General features: G+C 41.2%; 2 protein-coding genes across 2 annotated transcripts; both read left to right on the top strand.

The window, feature by feature from the left end:
• Positions 1 to 7,573: 7,573 nt before the first annotated feature.
• Positions 7,574 to 12,233, top strand: LOC311055174 (5-hydroxytryptamine receptor 3A-like). Its single transcript, XM_084071266.1, has 9 exons — positions 7,574 to 7,603; positions 7,737 to 7,903; positions 8,628 to 8,672; positions 9,017 to 9,126; positions 10,192 to 10,364; positions 10,493 to 10,656; positions 10,810 to 11,020; positions 11,132 to 11,290; positions 11,429 to 12,233. The coding sequence occupies exons 1-9, from the start codon at positions 7,600 to 7,602 to the stop codon at positions 11,686 to 11,688; spliced, it is 1,293 nt and encodes a 430-aa protein (XP_083927392.1). The 5' UTR covers positions 7,574 to 7,599; the 3' UTR covers positions 11,689 to 12,233.
• Positions 12,234 to 13,592: 1,359 nt separating this feature from the next.
• LOC311054520 (5-hydroxytryptamine receptor 3A-like) lies at positions 13,593 to 23,006 on the top strand (the record flags this gene model as incomplete). Its single annotated transcript, XM_084070534.1, has 11 exons — positions 13,593 to 13,802; positions 17,145 to 17,214; positions 17,454 to 17,620; positions 17,739 to 17,783; positions 17,892 to 18,001; positions 19,041 to 19,213; positions 19,335 to 19,498; positions 19,735 to 19,939; positions 20,054 to 20,347; positions 22,488 to 22,626; positions 22,973 to 23,006. The coding sequence occupies exons 2-11, from the start codon at positions 17,145 to 17,147 to the stop codon at positions 23,004 to 23,006; spliced, it is 1,401 nt and encodes a 466-aa protein (XP_083926660.1). The 5' UTR covers positions 13,593 to 13,802.
• Positions 23,007 to 25,650: the final 2,644 nt, after the last annotated feature.

Here is a 25,650-nt window from a genome sequence, read left to right on the forward strand (position 1 = left end):
TGACTGGGACCTGAAGTCATCATCTGTAGTGTGTAGACAGTTGGATTGTGGCTCTGTTGTTTCAACAGAATTGAGTTATGTTTCTACAGACCAACCTGTATGGGTGATTATGTCTCACTGTTTTGGGCGTGAGTCTACACTGATGGAGTGTGCCATAAGTATAACAGGGTCTCTTAATGCCACTGTCACACTGGAGGTGATCTGTTCAGGTAACACACAATGACTTCAACATTGACAGTAATCTATGCAGTCTGTCTGTCTGTCTGTCTGTCTGTCTGTCTGTCTGTCTGTTATATGCTATGCATTTGTCCTTTTCCTCTTAATGTAATTAAATGAAACTTTATTGCAGTTAAATAATTTAGTATGTCATGTAATTCACAGTGATTTATTAATGGTAACGGCCAACCACCTATCTTGTTACAGATCTGCTGTTTAAGCCAAACATCACAGCCTTCCCCTCCATTAACGGGGTTTCTGAGGGCCAGCAGCAGGGGCTGCAGGTGTTGGAGGGTTCCAACTTCACCATCCGCTGCTCCATTCAGCCACAATACCCAGGAGGCTCCTTCCACCTCACCTTCACTGGAGCCAACACAACACACAACCACACCCAGCCAGCTGTCAATCACTCTGCCAACGTCTTGTTTGCCAACTTCCTGTTCCCTGCAGCAGACCACACCCACCAAGGGAATTTCTGCTGCATTTATCACATCTATGTGTTTAATCATGACTTCTCCTCTGAGAGCGAGTTCCTCTCTCTCACTGTCAAAGGTAACCTAAATGAAATGAACAAAATATGAAAATATGAAACTCAATCGAGCACACTTAAAACTTTTAACAGAAATACATCAAATAAACATTTTTTAATGAGAGATGTTTCTTACATGATGTTTTATGTTCTCTACAGCCTCTATTTCAACATCCAACATCTTCAGAGTTATACTCACAGTGCTGCTGCCGCTGCCTCTGTTACTGCTGTTAGTCCTCTATTGTCTCTGGAAGGTAAGCATATTTACCCAATACAAGACTGAAATGTACATTAAGAAGTAGCTACTACTACTACTATTTAAGAGAGCCTGATCTGATTCAGTAAGTAAAAGTTGGGTGCTTCTGTGTTTCTCCAGGCTGACAGAGCAGGAGTGGAGAACGTTGAGTTGGTTTCTTATAAGATTGTTGGTTCCGGTGCTGAAGCTGGGCAGAGTCAAGTGGCAGAATACCACCTGGACTCAGAGGTGATTCTCTATGTTGAAGCTGGACCCAGTGAAGATGCAGAATACCACCTGTGCACAGAGGAGGATCCCCGGGTGCAATACGTTAGTCCGACAGCGCATTCCTCCGACAGCGCAGTGCTCCGACATTAAACAGTAAACCCGAACCAAACCCGCACCCTAACCCTAACCGCACGCGGATGCCACATAGTCGGAGAAAAGGTCTGTCGGATTAACGCATGCCTCCCAGGATCCCCAAGGAGGTGCTGCAGCTGGACCCAGTGAGGAGGCAGGAGTCCAGGAAACAGAGTTGTAACTCCAAGTACTTCATGTCACATCCATCACATAACTGTCTCAGTCAAGGTTTGAACAATCACAATGGACACACAAGTACAGTGAGGTTTAGAACAAGTCTTCAGTGAAAACATTCATGAGTATAAGGCCCCCTTTACACGACAACGGTCTCTAGAGAAAACAGCAAAATAAAATGTCAGATGTGCCGTCCGTTTAGACGGGAACGGCGTTTTCGGGGCTTGAATCCGCAACTAAGTGAAACCACCTTCCAGAGTGGAAATCTTTGACAACGCTCCACGGCGTCATTCCAAAGTCTATACCAGTTGTGCTATAACCACGCCCCCTTCTGTGGCAAACGCGGAAGTGACTCTGCCTACAACAACTGCGGGCTATTTCTTTAGCCCGTGTAGTTTTGGACCGCGACCGAGGCGCGCCGTCTCAAGCGAACTTGAGCCATGTGAGGCACCACTGAGCGAGCTATAGCGAGCGAGTTGCTGTGCTGAACGTTGTGAAGTTTGCTTGGGCCAACTCAGCGCCGTTCGAGTTATATACCGATAGGGACAGAATAGTAAATCATGTTTTGGTGAGAGTGTTTGCCCCAATCTATTCAAAGACAGAATAGTAAATCATGTTTTGGTGAGAGCGTTTGCCTGGCCAATCACAGCGCGTTCTTGCACAAGCGTATTGGCCAATCATGCACAAGTGGTATAGATTTTGGGATGACGCCGCTCCACGTCCCATCTCCATGTAAACGGAGGAAACGGCAAAATGTGTGTTGTTGCCAGATGTTGCGAGAGAAATAAGCAGCCAGTTCTATGAAAACAAGCCCCAAAGAGGCGGCTAGGCTACATTAGCACTTTAAACCAATATATTAGCTATTTGAAAATAGCCGATCTACAACCTCACAGTGAGCTTGTAGATCTGCTTTTTTTTTTTTAAGATCTTGAAAAGAAATAGTGGTATATATATATATATATATATATATAGGCTTCTCTGACTAACAGGTAATTTTCTATTCTAGGGAACTAACCCTTCAATTCACTCATAGAAAGCACTTAAGCCCATTAGCGTCACCCCCCCCCCCCCCCCCCTCTATTACCCCCAAAAAATACATTTCAACTCAACTCAATCGAAAATCGGCGATCGAAGATGGCCGAAAGTGGCCGTTTTCAAGATGTTTTGGCCATTATCTCTGGAACAGAAGGTCCAATCTGCTCAGTTCAAACCTTGTCGGATGCGTGACTTTGAGGACATTAAGCACAGAATGACACCTTTTCGGTTTATTATTATTTTTTTTTAGGGGAGGCGAGATCTTAGTTGGACAGCCTGCCTTGCCTCTAAAGTGGGTACGCCACTGCTTAAGCCTATGGCGTAAGATATTCACTCCAGTCCGTTAACCAATCTATGTCTTAAGGCCACACCCATTAATCCCTCGATGCCTATAATCACCTTAATTAATATTGGCTATCCTACTAATCACGTGCAAGTTATTGTGATTATGGTTTGAATATTCTGAATTTATTAACAATGTCTAAATCCAGGGTGTTGTTTCTTGACTACTATTCCATATTCGCACAAGTCAGAGGCTAATTCCCCAACTCGGGTGATATGGTGAGATTACTCTAACAGACCCCAGGTCTCTAACAACAACGTGCAAAGTCTCTCAACAACTTGCTCTCTGAACACTGTTTATAAAGGCCATTTTGGCCCATCCTATTTTTCCTACCACCCATGCACTCTTGACCATATCCCGTTTATTACCCCATGGTAAGCGTGACTGTGCTTGATGTGTCATGACCCTTGTAATCTATGTCTGGGCCATGTCACATCTTCCCTATTCTTACACACTATTTTAACATATGCAGTACCCTTAGGGAATTTCTGTTTCCATAGTCTCAGTAGCTATTACCCCATACACTAGTCGAGACCATTATTTTCCTATCTATACTATTTATCTCAGTTTACTTATCATCAGCTAACCAACCCAAATAAACTCTTATTTAAGTGTAAAGCATTTACACTTTACCCCACTATCGCCTAATCAGTGTATTAAACTTATTAAGTATATATAACCTGGATGTGTACCTTTATTAATTATTATGAATAGTCAGCGTATCCCTGTGTTTATAACACTCAGTCTGTCTGTGGTAGTAAGGCCTTTTCTCTGGTAGTAAGGCATTTTCTCCTTCCTTGTAATACCACGTTACCTTCTTTCTACTTTCTCCATAACACTCCTTTCATCCTTACCACTTCTTCTAGTGATTAATACAATCTTTAAGCATATAATAATCATTACTTTATCATTCTCATCATATCATTATTTTTCTTCTCAAAGTCACACTCTCTCTGCTTTTTGGCTCCTCGCCCAGCTTTCGTGGTTTCCTGTCCTCCACTAGAAGTTCCTCTATTCTAGCTGTTTCATTTACTGCCAACATATTTCGTCATTCTCACACACACTGTAGTGGCCCTGTCTTTTCTCACATCTTAATTTTAACCCCTTGCATTCAAGCTTGAAACAGAAAAAGGTTTTAAGTACCTTCCTCAGTACTCAGTTCATCAAATTAACACAGTTTAGGCATAAGGCATCAATACAATGAATATATGAAACAATATTGTGGAGGATGGCTCTGGTCTCCCTCATCGCCAACTGATTCTCTTATGGACTGTCTGGTGAAGTTGGGGTGTTGGGCCATCTTCCCCTAGACCCTGCTCTATCTCCACCTCCCTTTCCCCCTCATCTGAACCTTGCTGCTCTTCTTCATCACTAATGGTAATCACGGCATCTCCGATCCTATTTCTGATCGTAGCTGCTAATTCCATCCTTTCTTCATCATCGCTGATTTCTATCACTACCCTCTGACGCTCTCTCTCTCTCTCATTGTTTCTCCTAATTCCTCCTCTCCACATTTTCTCTTTCTGCATTAAGAGTGGCGATTGTTTCTCCTAGTTCCTCGATATTTCTCTCTACATTTGCTCTTTCTGCATTAAGAGTGGCGATTGTTTCTCCTAGTTCCTCGATATTTCTCTCTACATTTGCTCTTTCTGCATTAAGAGAGGCGATTGCTAGTCCACCATTTATGGTGGCCAACACATGTTCTAATATCTCCTCTTCTGTTGGGATATCTGAAGGCCCCTGAGCTGCAGAGCTAGGCCCTGCTTGACTGTTATGGAGCAGCTCTAGCGCCATCTGAAGGCCCCTGAGCCGCTGAGCTGGGCCCTCCTTGACTGTTATGGGGCATAGTGCCATCTGAAGGCCCCTGAAGTGTCGGTACCACATTGGCTCTTGCCAGCCGCGGATCTCGATTCATGCAAACAACTGCCCCCCGGGCGACAATATACACACACACATATATATATATATATATATATATATATATATATATATATATATATATATATATATATATATATATATATATATATATATATATATATATATATATATATATATATATATATATGTATATATATATATATATATATATATATATGTATATATATATATGTATTTATTTATGAATTAATTCAGATGGGGGTCTGCGAAGAGATACAATAATTTGACGAATTTGAGGACTGTTTAAACAATAATACATTAACTACACTGTAAAAACAAGCCAAAAAAAAACCAACACGCAACAACCAATATTTACAAGCAACTTTACAGGAAAAACAAACCCAAAGTTGCTTATAATAAGCGGACATGGCAACCCACAGATCAGCTGTGCACACTACAGCGTAAAATAAAAAGTGAGAACGCAACGTCTTCTAGATTGTCGTCTAAACATGGCCTAACACTCAGACAATGACACCTAGACAAACAGACAAGATCACTGCTCTGTGTTTGAAGCTAATAATGGTTAATTTAATCCCTGTTTTCAAAATGATGCAATAATAACAAATGTATTTTGGCCATGAGGTTCAACTGTTTTATTTGTATTTTTGTTGTGTCTTTGTGTGTGTGTGTGTGTGTGTGTGTGTGTGTGTGTGTGTGTGTGTGTGTGTGTGTGTGTGTGTGTGTGTGTGTGTGTGTGTGTGTGTGTGTGTGTGTGTGTGTGTGTGTGTGTGTGTGGTTGGGCTGGGGGGGGGGGGGGGGGGGTCGCCTAAGGCACTGTATGAGCTAGATCACCTAAATCAGATTTTTTTCTTGATGGAGAGCTACAGAGTGTGACCATGTCAATGCCTTGCAAACAATATGAATAAACCACATGCAGCACAAATGTAGGCTGTGGTTGATAGGCCACTGCCTTTGATAGACCACACAGCTTTATAATATGTAGCTGGTATCAACAGGATGCGTAATTCGAGCCCACGGTGGTTCCAGCTGATAGCTTTGAGTTCTATTTACATGGCGGCCAGGAAAACCCCCATTTGAAGTTGTAAACAATTTAAAGTAACTGCATTTTTCCATGTTACCACAGTGTTAAACATTGCATTTATACAATATGTTGTATTGTTAAAAAAATAAAAATACATAAAGAGAAACTGGTGCCCTGTGTCCTAAATGTTTTATGTGTAGTGTGGATGGTCAATATCATTCAGTGTGGTCACCTTAAAGCGGCACGTAACTTTATTTTTAATGAATAGATTTTAAATGTGTCCAATATGTATGGTAGAGTATGTTGTATTTTGTATATCTGCCCTTGCGCAGGAAACAGGGTTAAAATCTGGGGTAGAAGAGGAAAGTTACATAGCGCAGCTTTAACTGCTTAAACCCTTTACTTAAAAATACTAAATTTACAGATCTGCTTGATTACTGTCAGGTTTTTGCCTATAATATGGCAAATGTTTGTCTATTATGACATCCCAGAATAGGGACAGTAGGGTTCAGGTTGTATAGAGTTCAACGAGCCTCTTATTCTCCATTACATCTGTTCACCTGTTCATGCTCTGAAGAACACTTGACCCAAACATCATGATGTCTATTCACCTTCATGTTATTTTAGCTTAAAAAGTGACACATGTTAGTGTATCTTCGACTTCAATTTTATTGACACATCATAAGTCTACATGAGGTACTGAATACATGTAAAGTGTGGATGTGGGTGACATTATTTTGTTCAGGCTTCCAATGAATTGCAATTTACATTGTTAAATAAAGAATACAAATAAGAATGAACAACTATGCTTGAAGCATACAAGTACAGTATATACATGGCACACACATGGTACTGTGATATTTACATGATCAAATGTACAACAGGTCAAATCTACAAAGGTCCTCAGTCTATTATGCAAATGTTCAATAAGAAAATAATAATCTCAAATCAAATATACTCAGATGTACAGTACAGGTCGGTGTGCCTGTGGGTGTAAAAAAATACAGATAAAAACAGAATATAACAGATTGCAGTCAGAGTGCAGCGGGTACAGGGATGTGGTCAAGGTCAGGTTAAAGTGAAATGGAATGGGAAACCATCAATTGAAAAGAAATATAAACAGATTATTATTATTATGTTAAATATAATAACTCTGGACAGCATGACAACAGCATTTGTAATAGTATTATGAGAAGATGATTGCAAGAATAAAAGGTTTATATTAGGAGAAAAATACAGTTGTATAATCAGTGTCAGCAGTATAATGGTATGTAAAAGACCTGTTCATGATGTGCCAGCATACAGTATAAGGACAGATTAGCAGCAGTATATTTGTTGACATCACATTTAACAGCAATTATAGTGTGTGAGTCCCAGGTTACATGCGATGTCAGATAACACACATAGCTCCCCTCAACTGTAACTCAGCAAACAGCACATTCAATCATCTTCAATCTGGATTAATGACCTTTTTCATCAAAGCACTTGAGCCATGAGGGAAAACTAATTAGATCATGACAGATACCTTTATTTCGCCTGGCACAGCCAGCTGGCAGATTCATCAGGTTCCCAGGTTAACCCTTTATTACACAGCCACGCTGATTTTTCAAAGGGATTCATGAGTTATATGATATGTTTTTGCTTTTGTACAAACACTGTCCTATTGTTACAAGTGTTTGGACATGTGCCAATCTTGACGGTCCACCTACATATAACATGTGGCCAGCCCTCTGCACAGGCACACCGCGATGATGTTTCCACAGGCAGTAGCTTTCCTCGTCCTGATGGGTGAGTTGATTAAATTAGTTAGTTGGTTATTATTAAATACAATTTAAGTAGTTATGTGTTATGTTAACTTATTATTTTGCCAGTCATTTTGTCGATGTGCTCTATAATTATGAGTGTTGTTCCTTGCCTGTAGCTGGTGTCTCTAATAGTCAGGGGGTGGACTGTTCATACTTTGGTCTACTGGATCACTTGAACCTGACAAGCAAAAGTGATGTCCACGCAAATGTTCGGCCTGTGAAAAACTGGACAACACCCACCCTTGTTAGGGTGGATTTTATGATAAATGGTATCCTGGAAGCAGTAAGGACCCTTTTTGATCCCATTTCGCAAATACCGGCATCTTTGATATCCCCAACTGCATTGTGGGTATGCGCAAAGTCTTATGTGAAAAGAAAGGTCCCTACCCGCATCTCTTTGCTTTGTTAGTCTTGGGCTGTAGTGCGATGTGACGGCAAGATGACAGACGAGACGATCATTTCAGTCATTTAACTGTTCTTCAGTTAAGACAGGATTTATTAGACTGTGATATTGTTGTGTCAAATGCATTAAAAAAAGATTTAGTTGCCCGTTGCCGTGCAGCAGGTGTTTTAAATCTCCAACCTAAGGCTACACCAAATTAAAACAATATGATAAAGAAATAGAGAACCAGAGGCAGTCCAAATTGTAACTAAGTACATTTACTCAAGTACGGCAACGGGCAACTAAATCCTTTTTTAATGCATTTGACACATATCACAGTCTAATAAATCCTGTCTTTACTGATGAACAGTTAAATGACTGAATTGATCGTTGCGTCTGTCATCTTGCGTCATAGCGCACTACAGCCCAAGACTATCAAAGCAAAGAGATGCGGGTAGGGACATTTCTTTTCCCATAAGGCTTTGCGCATACCCAAAATGCAGTTGGGGATATCAAAGATGGCGGTATTCGCGAAACGGCTTATTGATTGATCTGCATGAAGATTTTGTGCCACTTTATTGTAAAACGTCATGTTCACTGTGCCTTCTAAAATAACTGTGTGCAGAATGCGATGTCTCAAACCTTCACCTGCCATTCCTGGATCATGATGGTAAGAATTGAGACACTAATGAAACACGTGTGATGGTCAGGGCGGGAACCTATAGCTATACCTTTCAGGACAGGAACCCCTTTTGGGGTTCTTCTTGGTATATACAGTACATAGCAACATAATATTTTAAGTTTTTCAGAGAACCTACGTCAGGATTTAGAAGCCGTTTTTAGAATCGGCCTGCAGGTCTAAATGGGTTAAAATAGATTATAAGGTGTTTGAACTGTCACGGTAGCAATAACACCAAGTTTGGTGTTATGATTTTGCTACCTCATAATTATCGTTTGGATAATTCCTGTTGCCTATTTTAGAGACTAAACTAAACTAGTCCTTTCTGTACACAGGGCTGGAGAAGTGAATTCCTCTCCTGGGATCCACATGAGTTTTGTGGAATAGATCGCCTTCCCTTGCCAAGAGACATGCTGTGGTTCCCAGATATAGCTATCCTTGAGGAGTACGTCAAAATCAGCATGTTACTGCAACTAACTCCTTATTTTTTTATTGTCCATTGTCATCGCAGGGTAATTTGCAATGACACTCGTCTCTACTTCAAAAGGGATGTCTCACGTGGTCTAGAGCATGTGTGTGCTTGTACAGTATGAGTGTGCAGGCACAAAGTTTGTACATTTCTTCACCAATTGACAAATCTGAAATTCAACTCTGCTAGCGGAACCCACCTGGAGAGCCTGGTAGGCCTATGTCTGTAGGGTAGTTGGGCTATAGGGTGCCCCCTGCGTTGGGTGGAGGGGAGCATGAGGGGTGGTTGTGGAGATCAGTGCAGGGGTTGGTGTAGCAGGGCTGGGGTTTCCCTCAGGTAGGGCTGTCACGATTACAAATTTAAGTTGAAGATTAATTGTCACACAACTAATTGCGATTAACCATTTAATTGTGTTTTTGGCATTGAGCATTGGAACATATGAATACCATTTTAATTTAGTTTTTTAGGCTTCGTAATACAAAATTGCACAGGGCAGATATTACAACACGTAACTTTGTGACGTGTTGTAAGCTTGTAGATCTTCTATTTCTGCTATTTTTGGAAAATGTTTGAAAATGTAATATGTGCCTTTTTCAACATTCAAACGATTATGACGATTATTCAAATTATTATCTCAAGTAGGCCTACAGTAATTGCGATAGGGCGATTATTATGTAATAATTGTGACAGGCCTACACTCAGGTGGTCAGAGGAGTGTTGAGGCGGAGGTAAGAGGTGGACCTGGAAGGAAGCCCAAGAAGTCTTGGGCTGTCTCTCACTCCCCTCTATGGATTTGAAAAGCAGGTGCATAAGGAACTCAGGCACCTTATGGGACATATCCCTCTGGCCATTTAAGACCTGAAGGCCGATTCTACAAATGTGTTCTAAATGTGTTAGCGGATTGAATAGTACTGCATTCATATTATTGCTGACCACTTTACAAATGGTGTTATTAAATGTAACATGACATAATGTTGTGTAGAACTTTCATATCAAAGTTCTCTATACACTCTTAACTTAATCTCTCTTCTGCCCTATCAGTGTATCTGACAGTGGGGCTACTATAAATGGTCCGTATGTCATTGTGTATCCCGATGGTGGGATACAAGCAGCTCAATTTCACCGATTGACCACCATGTGTCAGATGGATCTTATGGACTTCCCTTTCGATACCCAAAAATGTAGCATCAGCTTTATATCCATTATCCAACAAGGTAAGTCATGCTAAGGCTGCTAAAAAATAGTGTGTGCATGCATGTTTCTTGTCATTACATTTTCATTTAGGATCAATAGTTAATTAGGTCATTGTTTGTTGATCTTGAAATTGTTTTCATCTTCTCAGGCCGAGGCATAATGTTGGATCAGTTCTCTAATGGCTCTGAACTTACCCAGATGTCAACAGAACATATGATTACAGAAGGGGAATGGGATCTCAAGAAGATTACCATTAATACAAATTATATTTTCCATACAGATGGAAAAAGGTTTAAAAGTCTTACTTATGAGGTATTACACACACACACACACACACACACACACACACACACACACACACACACACACACACACACACACACACACACACGTGTCCCAAAAAACACACGTGAGGGGGGATTCAATATGTTTTCTTAACTCATCCCTGTAACCTTACACATCCAGATCACCATAACTAGGAGGCCGATGCTGTATGCAATGAACGTCGTAATGCCTCTCCTCTTCTTCCTGGTTCTGGATGTGGCTTCCTACTTCATCAGCGAGGCCAGGGGAGAAAAACTGGGCTTCAAAGTCACCCTCCTGCTGTCCATCTCTGTCTTACTGCTGATTCTCCAAGACATGCTGCCCTCCACCACCGCAGAGTTACCTCAGATAGGTGAGGGAACCTCTCAAACCTGGGTTTACAGAATACACTGGAGAATACAGCCATGCATTGTCCTGTGTTCCCCTCATCATCAATGACGGTGTCACTCTGCCCTTAATGTAGCTCTGTACTGCCTTGTCATCTTCACATTGATGACCATAAGTGTCCTGGAGACCATTATGGTGAGCTTCCTGGTGGACATGGATGGTTACGTCAGTCAGGTTGCTCTGAACTCCACCAACGCCTCTGAGGAAACTCTGGAAGAAACTGTCCTTCACAAAGGTATATTACACACTCTCCATCAAGAGAAATTAAGGATTAAAACTATAGACAACAATGGGTGTTTGTTCATCTGTATTTAATTCATAGATATATCCTCGTAATTGATTATTCCTTTGGATAATTATTTCACCCTTTCAGAACCTGGTGGTGATGGTGTGAATGGTGAGGACAGAACAGTGAGTGATGATGTGCTGCTGAAACTGATCCTAGAGGAGGTGAAAGAGGCTCGTCAGAATTGCTTCTCTGCTGCTAGGACAGGACAAGACAAGAAGAAGTGTGGATACTACACTACACTGGCCAGATACATAGATATTGTTTTCTTGGTAATGTACATTATTACCAGTGGAGCATTTCTGGCATACATGTACAAAGTGTGGTTTTTCCTTGCATTTGTATAGTAATAATAGGATTATACATAGACTAAAATAGATGACAATCACATATATGATAGATATGTACAGCATTTATGATGTAGATGTTCCAGTCCAGCAACTTGTGATAGACATAGTTTGTGTATCTATCTGTATGTCTGTTCCCACAAAAGTAGACCAACCACACTCAGCTCAATCTGCCACTTAAATCTCAACTCAGCTCAAACTGCTAGACACAGTGAAACACAAGACCAAGCTCCATAGGCAATGTTAATCAATATTAGCATATAAAGCTCACGTTAGCATGTGAGTACATCATTAGTGATGTGTGAGCATTGTTAAGATAATATATGCATGTCACTGTATTGAAGTTCACTGTAAAAGGATGAGGGGAAGCAATTCTCCCGCTAGAATAAGAACTAATACATCTTTTCATTTTAGATTTTAAGATGTGGACTATTATATGTCAGAGATTCAAGACAGTTAACCAGACCACCAATACATAATTGAACTGTCTGAGAACTCTGTGTCTATATTAAAGGTGTAACAATATACTGGGGCATCCTGGTGGCTTGAATTAAAACATGGTCATGACCACATGGATGTTCAGTTCATAACCATCTCCTCTTTTTACTTATTTGATGTCTCTCTGTATTTAACAGTGAAAGAAAATTAAAAAATGCTGAAAAATATTGATGATGGTGATGTTGATTCAGTGTCATAACTTCACAGAGAAAAAAATATCAGCCTCTTAATATACAGCCAGTAGGGCCTACAGTTACAGTGTAAATCAAGTGTGAATCACCGAAGTCAAAGCAGTCTCCCAGAAAAAAGGATGAAATTAGGTTTTTATACACATCATTTGCATGCAGGTATACTTTACATTCAAAATACGTGTATGGACGCATGCTATTGTATGGTTCCACGTGAGTTATAGTTCATGTTTACAGAGGATTCTAAAACTTGTGAAACACTCAGTTCCAAGAAAACCATGGACCCTACTTTTCCAGAAACAAACACTCCACTGGGCCCTCAGGGCAAGAGGTTACACGCAAACCCTGACTTTTGTTATGGTTGGCAGATCTGGAAACAATCCAAGGAAGTCACCAGCGACAGAAACTTAGGCTATGCCATGTTACAGATGAGATGTTAAAAGGATTGCTGAAACGTCAGTTCATGCACATAATAAGTATATGATAATTAAATGTGGATTTATTATGAATCTCTTTTACAACACACTTGCGCGTGCGCACACACACACACACACACACACACACACGCGCACACACACACACACACACACGCACGCACGCACGCACGCACGCACGCACGCACACACACACACACACACACACACACACACACACACACACACACACACACGTTCACTGCTGTAATTGTTGTGAGTGGCCACTTATCCCACATCCTGCAGAGACAGACAGACTCTTTCTTCCTGTCCCGCCTCTGTCATCATCTCAAATGAAACTTAACCTTTTGAGCCCCATTTTGTCACCAGCTTGTAGATCTACTATTTTTTTTACAATACTGTATGCCATTATCTAAAATCTTCACAAATTCTCATATGTCTGGGGGGGAGTTTGATTATTATTATATATTTCCCCCCGGCTGACATGCCCAATATAGGGACAACAGGTTGAAAGTGCTTAAAAACAAATGATATTCATTCTCACAACATCAAGATTCAAGGTCTAGGTTGATAAATAATGTAAATTTGCATCAAATCAATGCTGTGGTTCTGTGGTTCCCAGATATAGTCCTATTCTAACCCAACCCCTGTCCATCCTTCTAACAAGCCTATAGCCTCCTCCCCAGTATAGCTGACCCTCCTCTGTAAGTGAATAACCACGGCTGGGAAGTGGATTGTAGGAGGGAATGGGATCTGTAATTCAACACACAACACACCCATTAGACTGACCAGCCACATCAAGACAATACACGTTTTAGGGCTCAACACTGCTGATTCACTGCTGATTGAGACAACACACACTGAGACACCACTGAAGAGGAATATACACGCACACACAAACGAACGCACGCACACAGGCTTTCAGCTGCCACTCTGCACATTAAGCTGTCACAAATACAGGACTTAAGCTTCATCCTTCTGCTTTCCATCAGGGGTGAGTTACATTTTTGTTAGTCAACATGGTATGGATTCATGTTAAATCTCTCTTCTCAACATAACTGTTTAAGAAGAGTCCAGTCAGGTACAGTCAAATGTTTTAAGCTGTATTACTTAACTTTATTACACGGCTTGGTTGAATGCTCGATTCTGATTGGTCAGTCATCGGTCATTATTTCTGGATAATGACCGATGAGCTCTATAACGGACCGCTGTGTAATCAGAGACTCAGAACACCTGCTCATGTCAACCTCCGCTGCTTGGTTTTATGCTTTATCCAACATGACAGCCATGTAAACAAACAAACAATGTCATTTACAACTAAACGTTGCTCTCAAGAATGTTTTTGAAAACATTTGAAGTGAGAAATAGACGATGCAATAACCGAGAAGTCATTCTATTTGATCCACTGCGCTTCCTTGTTTATCGTGGCACAACAACGGGGGAATACCAAAACGCTCGCCCCAAAACACAGTCGCCCCGGGGCAAATCCGGCGGTATTACAGGCAAATCGGCAGTAAATAGAATGGGGGGCGAGTGTGTTTTGGGGCGAGTTTTTTTCCATTTCGTCATTTGTTTTTGCGAGGCGAACTTGTCCGCCCAGCCCAATACTTATGGAATACTTTCATTGCCGTAAGCAAGGAAATACTTTGTTTTGTTGTTACTTTTGGGTAAATGTATTTATGTATTTATTAAGTAGCCGTGTAATAAGGCTGTGTAATTCAGGGCGATTAACCACCTCGGCTGCGCCTCGGTGGTTAATCGCCCTGTCGGGCTTTAAATTTCAATAATGACTACCTCCCCATGCATTATCCCTTGCTTAATATCCTACCCGGGATTCAAGTTCAGGTCACCAGTGAGAGCGACACAATTCTTCAGTAGAAGAGCAGGAGATCAACAACAACCATTACGGACATAATGTAATTGTTACCGTTTTTTGTATTAGCATACTCTACTATGGTTGAAATATTTTAGTCACTAGAAAAAGGTTATGGATTGCAGCTTTAATTCTATGAGCATTCATATTTCAGATACAAGTTTTTCAGCTTTCTCTTGAAAAATGTATAGGTCAGACTTTCAAACTCTTCAAACTTCCTCCCTGTGAGAGGCAATTTTGGGGACACGTGACACAAAAAGTTCAGGTCTCAATCTGTTCTGATATATAAAAGGCAGCAGCACAGCTTTTATAGTTGAAACATTTTACAAATTCACAAAGGTCACAAAAAGGGGATTGACGGTACATCTGCCTGTGTGAGTTTTGGTCAGTGGTGGAAAAAGTACTCAAATTCTTTACTCAAGTAAAAGTACCAATACTGCAATATAGAAATACCCTGTTACAAGTGAAAGTCCAGAATTCAAAATTTACTTGAGTAAAAGTACAAAAGTATGTGTATCAAAATGTACTTAAAGTACCACAAGTAAAAGTACAAACATGTTTGAAAATAGCAGATCTACAAGCTCACAACGCGTCACAATGCGACATGTTGTGAGCTTGCAGATCGGCTATTTTCAAATAGCCTAGGTATAAAATAGGGCTAAAGTGGTTAATGTATGTTCTATAATATAATAATGTGTATCTGAAAAGTAACTAGTAACTAAAGTTTTCAAATAATTGAAGTGGAGTAAAAGTACAATATTTGCCTCTGAGATGTAGTGGAGTAGAAGTAAAAGTATTGGAAATTGGAAATACTCAAGTAAAGTACAAATACCTCAACATTGTACTTAAGTACATAAGTAAATGTACTTACTTTCCAGCACCGGTTTTGGTTATGCATTGGCTCCTCGAAGAGAGACACAATCTAGACTGAGGCTTGGTTTTCATAACAGTCCCATGCGTATGTATACTCTGAGATAAACAAGCTAAAGAAAATGGGTCAAAAGGCAGGACATAACCAAAGACTTGTGTCTGTGGGCTACTCACAACAACAGTTTATGTAGCTATACTACGATAAACCTTTCCGTGAATGAGACAGATTTGTTAAAATACCAATGCATTGAGTCGTGATCACAACACTCAACAACATTTTATATTATTATTATTATTATTATTATTATTACCCTTATTATTATTACCCTTATTATTATTATTACCCTTATTATTATTATTAATATTATAATTATTATTATTTGATGGATACATTTCGATCACGTGACCACAGAGATGTGTGTGAGTTTTGGACAAAATCTGTAGGAATGTGTTTTAACACATTGAACGCCAGACGCGTAGATCTACGCGAACCGATTTAAAGCCGCAGCGTGCCAGTCGCGTAGATCTACGCGACTCGCATTTCCCATGTTAAATCGAAAAAGTGCACTTTCCGGAATTTTTTTCGACCCATTTCCGGTTCCGGGGCCGACCGGAAACGGAACAATACTGGTTCCGGTTTTTTCGCTCGCATCCGTTTCCTGTCTAGGCATCAGCTTAGAATCGATTTATCTCCCTTGTGGTTTTCCTCACCGTATCGTCCTGTCTAACGTTCTCGCATGTAACTTCAAAATTGAGGCACGGATCGGCTCGCAGTTTTTTGTTTTTGTTTTTCACGGATCCCGTGTTTGTGTCGAACCAAATGAACGCGGATTTTAAACGGATTTAGCGGGGGCTATGACGACATGAAAAAAACAAAAAAACAACAAAAAGAGCTTGGCACTGGTAGGTACATTATGAGATTAACCTCTTTAAAGAAAACGCAAAATGCCAGAAATGAGCGTGGCCTATGTGGGGAGTTGCGTCATGATCCAAGGAATCCAGGGGATAAAGATTGTCCTACAGTTCAAGAGTTATAGGCCAAAATGTGAGGGACCTGTTATAGCAGCACTAAGAGGCTGATTTAAAACATTTGTTTCTTCCTTGGCCTACTGGAACACACACAAACACTCAGACAGACAGGAGTGAAAACATAGTCTCTGCCCTTTGGCCATCCTGCCTTCGGCCGTTTGGCCTGGCAGAGACAACAACAGCAGTACAAATATTGCATGTTTTGAGCTTGTAGATCGGCTATTTTAAATAACAAAATTGGGGAAACAAGTGATACATTTTGAATATTTCATATAACATTTACGGTTAGATCATTATGGTGTAGCACTCCTCAGCTGTAACCTCAGCAAACAAGCAGGTTCAATCATCTGGACAAACTTTTCATTAAAGCACTTCAATCAAATAACAGAATAATGTCAGGGAAGATGAATAGGATCATAAAACCTACCTTTATTACACAGCCATGTTGATGTTTCCAAGGGATTAACAAGTAATAAAATATGATCTGCTACTATGTACAAACACTGTCCTATTATTACACAACCATGTTTGAACAAATTATCTCTTTCTCCATCCATAAAACAGATGGGCAGCCCGCAGCACAGGCACACTGCGATGCTGTTTCCACAGGCAGTAGCTTTCCTCGTCCTGATGGGTGAGTTATTAGTAATTAGTTAGTTTGTTCTAATCTAAAAAAAAATGTAGGTCCTTTTATTTTTAAATATATTATACACTGCTGCTGTGTTCATGGTTCATCTGGCTGATACTTGACTGAGGCAGTTCTCACGGTATATGACTTGCTATTGAGTGTTCTGAAGTTGACTGTTGTTTTTGTTAGTCATTTTGTTGATGTGCATGTGCTCCATAATTGCGAGTCTTGTTTCTTGTCCATAGCTGGAGTTTCCAATAGTCAGGGGGTTGACTGTTCATACTTTGCTCTGCTGGATCACTTGAACCTGACAAGCAATAGTTATGTGCACGCACATGTTCGGCCTGTGAAAAACTGGACAACATCATTGCCCGTTGGGTTGGATTTTATGATATATGGTATCCTGGAGGCGGTAAGGACCCTTTATGACATTGATCGAACTGCATGGAGATGTCATGCCACTTTAATGTAAAATGTTACACACTGTGCTTATTAAAAATATCTAACAAAGTGATCCTGGTTCTGTCCAGAATGCAAAGTCTCAAACCGTCACCTGCCATTCCTGGATCATGATGGTGAGCATTGTTGTAGGAATTGTTGATAGAAAACTAAATGTTATTTTGGAGGTGAAGTATACAAATAAATAATTGTGGGGACTAAACTAAACCTTTCCGTACACGCAGGGCTGGACAAATGCATTCCTCTCCTGGGATCCTAATGAGTTTTGTGGAATAGATCATCTTACGGTTCCAAGAGACATGCTGTGGTTCCCAGATATAGCTATCATTGAGGAGTAGGTCAAAGTCAGCTTGTTAAAGCAAAACATAAATTACACTGCAACTCCTTGGGCCTTTTGCACCAATCTGTTGTTAAGTCGAATGGAAATGGATCAAGATATGCAAAGGATAAACAGACACACATGATACATGCTTTCATATTGAACCGTTTGGTACAAGGCAAAAAAAAAAGGATATTTCAAAACAAATTTTGTGGAGGACATTCTGAAGATGCTGTATAGTCAGTTTAGTCAAATGAGCAGACAAGATATACCAATGGGATAGGTTTAATTTGTTTTACAGTTTACTTTATGACAAAATATATGCGATTGCATTAGGCAGATTTCCTGCTGGTTAGAAAGAAAATAGAAGAATCAGCTCATTATGATTATTATTTTTACATGATTATTTATATATGATTATTTGTAATTCAACAGACACTGATGCATCTCTGACTGTAAGCAGCTATATGAGGAGGTTTAATCATTCCCAAATTGCATATTGGCATCCGTTTTTCCATGCCGCCTTCCGAATATGACTCTGTTAGCCCATTGACTAACAGACTAACATATTACTCATCGTTGCTGTCAGGCAGAAACCAGCTATAAATCCATGCTGATGTTTTTGCATTTTTTCCATAAATCAGTGCTATTGAACACCCTTTACGTCTGTGTGTTGGTAAAATAAATATTGAACCAATGAAAAGTATTAAAAAGCGCTTCTGACAAAACCAGCTAACTCCACTGGATCCTCAAACTTTCTTCTAAACCAGCTAACTCCACCAAAGAAGGGTGGAGTTAGCCGCTTTTGCTGACTCCAGGCTCCACCCCCTATTTGACCTCCAACATCATTGAGAGCTTGGAGGTCCATTCAGCTGTTCTTATCAATGATGAACAAAACCTCCTGACTCCACTTTTTTTTTTCATGGTACTGTGGTAGACTTAATATGATTGCATGCTGACATTTTTACAAATGGTGTTAAATAGAACAATGTGTCATAGATAATAAAGTCTTCTTTCTATAAATTATTCACTTAATCTTTCTTCTGCCCGTCAGTGTATCTGACAGTGGAGGTACTACAAAGGGCCCATACGTCAGTGTGGATTCCAATGGTTCGATAGTCGCGACTGAAACTCGCAGATTGACCACCACTTGTGTGATGAATCTTCAGAACTTTCCGTTTGATACTCAAAAATGTAACATCACATTTACATCCATGATCCAATCAGGTAAGTCATGTTAAAAACGGTGTGTGTGCATGCATGCATGCATGTTACCAATACATTGTCATTTATGATCAAGACTTGATTATGTCATGTTTGTTGATCAAATGTGCTTTCATCTACTCAGAGAAAGATATCATGTTGGATCAATTCATGAATGGCTCTGAAGTTACCCGGCTTTCTACGCAATACATGATTACACAAGGGGAATGGGATCTCGAGGAAATCATCATTAATAAAACCAGTCATGGATATGGCAGTGAATCAAGTCATTCAATACTTACTTATGAGGTATTAAACAACACCTGGTCTGATAACAGTGTGTCTCCCACTTGGATCTCGGAGTTCATGTGACCAGTCTATGTTGTCATTCACCTGACCTTTGGGAAATTGGTTTCAGCCAGCTGTCAGTCCGTTCACATACTGCTCACATGAGATACACAAAGCTACACTGTTCCCTCAAAATCCTTACCATTTTTTTAAGAGGTGAAACTAATGAAATATTTGCTGTGACCCTACAAATCCAGGTCACCATAACTAGGAGACCGATGCTGTATGCAATGAACGTCATACTGCCTCTCCTCTACTTCCTGGTTCTGGATGTGGCTTCCTTCTTCGTCAAGGAAGGAGAAAAACTGGGCTTCAAAGTCACCCTCCTGCTGTCCATTTCTGTCTTACTGCTGATTCTCCAAGACATGCTGCCCTCCACCACCGCAGAGTTACCTCAGATAGGTGAGGGAACCGTAAAAACCTGGGTCAGACTACACTAGAGATTGACGCCATGTATTGTCCTGTGTTCCCCTTATTATCATTATCAATGCCGGTGTCACTCTGCCCTTCTTGTAGCTCTGTACTGCCTTGTCATCTTCACATTGATGACCTTGAGTGTCCTGGAGACCATGATGGTAAGCTTCCTGGTGGACATGGATGGTTATGTCAGTCAGAATGCTCTGACTTCCACCGACCCCTCAGATGAGACCATGGCAGAAACCGTCCCTCTCAAAGGCATGTCATTCAATCTAAAAATAAGCTCACCAAAACCAAAACTTGGAAAAGTGCTCCTCAGAGCACATGTCTCCGCCAGGTCAGGTAGGTTATTGTGGGCCAGCAATGTTTGGAATTCAGTCATTATAGAGGTGAGTGGAATCTAAGTTGAGGGATTAATGTTGATGAAGTTATTGCCCAGACACAATGTTGATTTGTGGGATGTGAGCGCAAAGTTTTGCAATTGGACGCTGCGTTCATGATTTGAGGAATTTTGTTCAAAACGAGCCACTCCTACAAACAATAGATCCCAATCTTAGCCAATCAGGATGGAATATGAAAAATTGGACAGATCTGTCTTGATCACATGACTATTCACCTTATTCCTGGCCTTCTCCAGGGCGCCGCCATTGCCTCTTACAGGGGGCGCCATTGAGTTTTTCGCTGTGTGCTGCTTCGTTCAATATCTGTTCACTTCCTCCCTAGTAGGCTACTGCACATTGACATATGAAGGTAGACGCCTCCTCCGACTCTGGGGTGTCTGTATCGCGGCTGCCATATTTGGGAAGGCACGCTTCCTGACTATTGGCCAATCATAGCGCATCTTTTCCGGGACTTGGCAAAATCTAGTTGTATACAAATATAACGGGATTTAACTAGATTCTGCCAAGTCCCTGAAAAGACGCGCTGTGATTGGCCAGTGGTCAGGAAGCGTGCCTTCCCAAATATGAGTTTGCAAAAGAAACAAGCGGCCAGGTCTATGAAAACAAGCCCAAAAGAAGCAACTAGGCTCAGGTTTACCACTTTATATCGGCTATTTGAAAATAGCAGATCAACAAGCTCACAATGTGTCACATCACGACATGTTGTGAGCTTGTAGATCTGCTATTTTCAAAAAATCACACCCTGTGTGAAGGAAGCGGGGCCTTTGGGGCGGGGCTTAACTCATTTCAGTTCGTCCCTATTGGTGGTCTGAGTCCACTTACCAAATTTGTACTTGGTAGCATGCTGCAAACTGGAATGGTGGCTGTTTAAAGGCCAGCCAATGGGCAGACAGAGGGGGCGGGACTTAAGTAATTACATTTTGTCCCTATTGGTGGTTTTAGTCCATGTACAAAATTTGTACTCCCTAGCATGCTGTGAACTTGAGTTATGGCTGTTTAAAGGCCAGCCAATGGGAAGACAGAGGGGGCGGGGCTTCAGCAATTCATGCTCGTCCCTATTGGTGGTCTAAGTCCACATATCAAGATTGGACTTGGTGCCATGCTGCAAACTGGAGTTATACACTAGCTGTTTAAAATCCCATGCTCATCCCGTGCTTGGGGGTCCCTGGACCCCTCTTTGATAACTTCAGCAATTCATGCTCGTCCCTATTGGTGGTCTAAGTCCACATACCAAATTTGAACTTGGTGGCATGCTGCAAAATGGAGTTATAGCTGTTTAAAATCCCGTGCTCATCCCGTGCTTACACGGACATCATCCCGTGCTTACACGGACATAACATACGGGGGGGGGGTCCCTGGACCCCGCTTTGATAACTTCAGCAATTCATGCTCGTCCCTATTGGTGGTCTAAGTCCACATATGAAATTAGGACTTGGTGGCATGCTGCGAACTGGAGTTATAGCTGTTTGAAATCCCGTGCTCTAAACGGGCGGACGGACATAACATACTGTACGCTGGGGGTCCCTGGACCCCTCTTTGATAAGCAGTGGCATGTGTGGCCAAAGAGAGGAGAGATGGCATAGGCAATGTCCAAGTCCGTGTGTGTGTGTGTGTGTGTGTGTGTGTGTGTGTGTGTGTGTGTGTGTGTGTGTGTGTGTGTGTGTGTGTGTGTGTGTGTGTTTGCGTGTGTTTGTATGTGTTGCTTGTGTGCCGTGCTCATCCCAGGCTCATACGTACATACACACAAAGTCAAGTGTAGAGCGGTTGGCACCGCTAAAAATATTGGGAAAAGAAAAAACATTTTAACAACACAAATCTTGTATGGGGGTCCCTGGCACCACACATTTTCAGATGTCATGATTTGAGGCATTTTGTTCAACACGAGCCACTCCTGTAGGTGACTCCTGCAACAATCGGCCTCCTGGTGGCACAATAAAAGGCAGATGTGAAAAATACAGGGCAGACAGGCTTCCTTGGCCTCTAGGGAGTGTGCGTGCAAAGTTTCACGCCGATCAGTGCCGTCGGCCTGGCGGAGACAATAAGGATAACTGTAGACACAATGGTTGTTGTTAATTCATAGTTATATCCTTGTGATGGATTATTCCTTTTGATTCATTATTTCATCCTTTCAGAACCTGTTGCAGATGGTGTGAATGGTGAGGACAGAACAGTGAGTGATGCTGTGCTGCTGAAACTGATCCTAGAGGAGGTGAAAGAGGCTCGTCAGGACTGCTTCTCTGCTGCTAAGACAGGACAAGACAAGAAGAAGAAGTATGGATACTACACTACAATAGCCATATACATAGATATTGTGTTCTTGGTAATGTACGTTATTACCATTGTAGCCTTTCTGGTGTACATGTACAAAGTGTGGGTTAAGCATTGAATATGAATAATGCAATTGTAGATACTATTGTAGGATAACAATCAGATAGATATATGATGTGATATGGGATCTACAGTAATTATAATGCAGATGTTCCATTCTAAACCAACTTGTAGAGACAGGGTTTGTACAGCATGGCGTCAAAGGGGTCTAGCTGTCTAGAACAGGGTCTGTCTGTATCTCTGTCCGTCTCTATCTCTGTATCAATCTGTATGTCTGTCCCCACTAAAGTAGACCAATCACAGCTCTGCTCACACTGCTATAGGTGCATACAGTGAACCACGAGGCCAAGCTCCATAGTCAATGTTTTCACAAATGTTAAGTGGTGATGTAGAGGCATTTTTCATTATATATGCATATCATATCACTTTAGCTCCATGTAAAAACATAAGATCAAGGACAACAGTTCTCTCACCATGAGTAAGACTGAAGTCATGTTTTCAATAGGCTCTATGCACAGCAGCCAAATTGTAAAGAAATTGGGCCTCTTCTTACGTCCTTCACAGGTGTTACCAATGATACTAAGAAGGCTCTGTTCCATTCTGGTCAGAGTGCTGATATTGTGCATGTTGGCTCACTAGAAACACTCCGTTTTGGTTCTCAAATGGACCCTTATGGTGGGTGTGTGACCCTGCGTTTTAACAGCGGGCAACTCCGGGCGATGCCGGGCGATATCGCCCAAAAAGATAAAGAAAATCCATCTTTCATCGCCCCCCCGCCCACTTCGCCCGATCGCCGGCTCTCATAGTCTTTCATTATATTTTTGGGCGACGTCGCCCAGAGTTGCCCGCTGTTAAAACGCACCGTAACTCTCAGAGTTATGGGGGTCCTTGAAAATAAGACAACCACTATGCCACACTAAATGGAACAGAGCCTTAATTAGCATCATTGGTAACACCTGTGAAGGAAGTAAGGAAGGGGCCCAATTCATACCCAATATGGCTGCTGTGCTGTGCATAGAGCCTATTGACATTATAATATGTAGACCGTTTACGTAGGAGATTCAAGCCAGTTAGCAAGACAAACTGTCTGAAAGCCTTTTCAAATGCACAAGGATGTGACACTATTATTCAACTTTGTGTATTGTTCTTATGGTTCTATAGCACTGGGGCACCACACCATTATTTGTGTATTCTATTTAAATCACATTATGGATTCTGGTTCAGATCATAGCCAAACGCCCTTTTTTACTTATTTGTTGTCTCTCTGTATTTAACTGTGAAAAAAATAAATGAATTAATAAATACGGACAAGTTAAAGATGACATTGATTCTGTGTCATAACTTCACACAGAGCTGACTATTTTGGAAAATGTATGAGCCACAGATTAGACACTGATCCCAGTCTATAGCCTATTCATCTGGATCAAAACCTTTGTTCCACTGACCCTCAGCACAGGAGCCTCCCAGTTATGTTCTGGGCCCCCTTTACTATGTGTCTTGAGACAACTTGTCGTTATTTGACACTCTAATAACAATGTAATTGAATTGAAAATGTTTTTGTCCGGTGTCAGATGTTAGTGAAACTATTAGCTGAGTGGGTTTAAATGGGGAGAAAGTTCCTCTAAATGAGGATCATTTGCAAATGTTACTTGTTTCTTTCAAATGTAACTTGAACTGGTTATAAGACTCACATGCACAAACCAGGCGCAGACCCATGGACGCACGCACGCACGCACGCACGCACGCACACACACACACACACACACACACACACACACACACACACACACACACACACACACACACACACACACACACACACACACACACACACACACACACACACACACACACACACACACACACACACACACACACACACACACACACACACACACACACACACACACACACGCTCACTGTAATTGTTGTGAGTGGCCACTTTTTATTATCATTCTTACTGTCTTGGGTCTGCCATTTTTCTTTTGTCAATAATGACATGCCCAACATACTGTAGGGCCGTCAGGTTTCATCCATTCATTCATTCATTCAACCTTTATTTATTTCCTCGGAGATACATTGAGAGCAGGACCCTCATTTTCAATGAGGCCGAGCCCGAGATTACAAAAGGCATAAGACAACAGTCATACTATTGAAATTAGAACAGGATAAAAACAAGGTGTACTGTAACAACAAGCAGACAATAAGACACCTTTTTTAAAGCAATTACAATTAAAAACAATTAGATTAATGAGCAGCAATTAATGAGCAGCAATTACAATTAAAAACAATTAGATTAATGAGCAGGTTTCTAAATTGCCCCAGTGAAATCATTGGAGTCAATGCTTAAAGTGCGTTGTAACTCCTTCCAGGTATAGGGAGCGATAACATTGCATGCTGTCTTACCTGGTTCTGTGTTGACCCTGGGGACAAGTAATGAAACGTGATCATCAATTTGAAAATTAAATAAACAGTGATATTCACAACATCAAGATTCAAGGTCCCAGTCCATCCTTCTAACACGCCTCTCCTCCCCCTTGCTGTCCCTCCTCTGTAAGTGAATAACCACCATGGGTGGAAACATCCTTTGACTGACCAGTCACAGCAACAACAAAATACACATATTTACGGCTCAACACTGCTGATTGAGACAATACACACAGTCACACTGAGACACCACTGGAGAGGAACATGCACGCACGCACACAAACGCAAACACACACAGTACACTTGGAACATGGGCTTTCAGCTGCCTCTCTGCACATATAAGCTATCACAAAATGATGTTAGCCTCCTTATTCTGCTTTCCATCAGGGGAAAAAAACTCTCTCTAACAAAGAGCATGTTTGTCCGTCCGTCCGTCCGTCCGTCCGTCCATCCGTCCGTCCGTCCGTCTGTGTGTGTCCGTCCGTCCGTCTGTGAACAGCTACTCTCCAGCACTGTTGGCTTGATCGCAGCGAAAATGTG

This window comes from Gymnoscopelus microlampas, assembly GCF_963454915.1.
Source record: "Gymnoscopelus microlampas genome assembly, chromosome: 11".
NCBI classification, from domain to species: domain Eukaryota; kingdom Metazoa; phylum Chordata; class Actinopteri; order Myctophiformes; family Myctophidae; genus Gymnoscopelus; species Gymnoscopelus microlampas.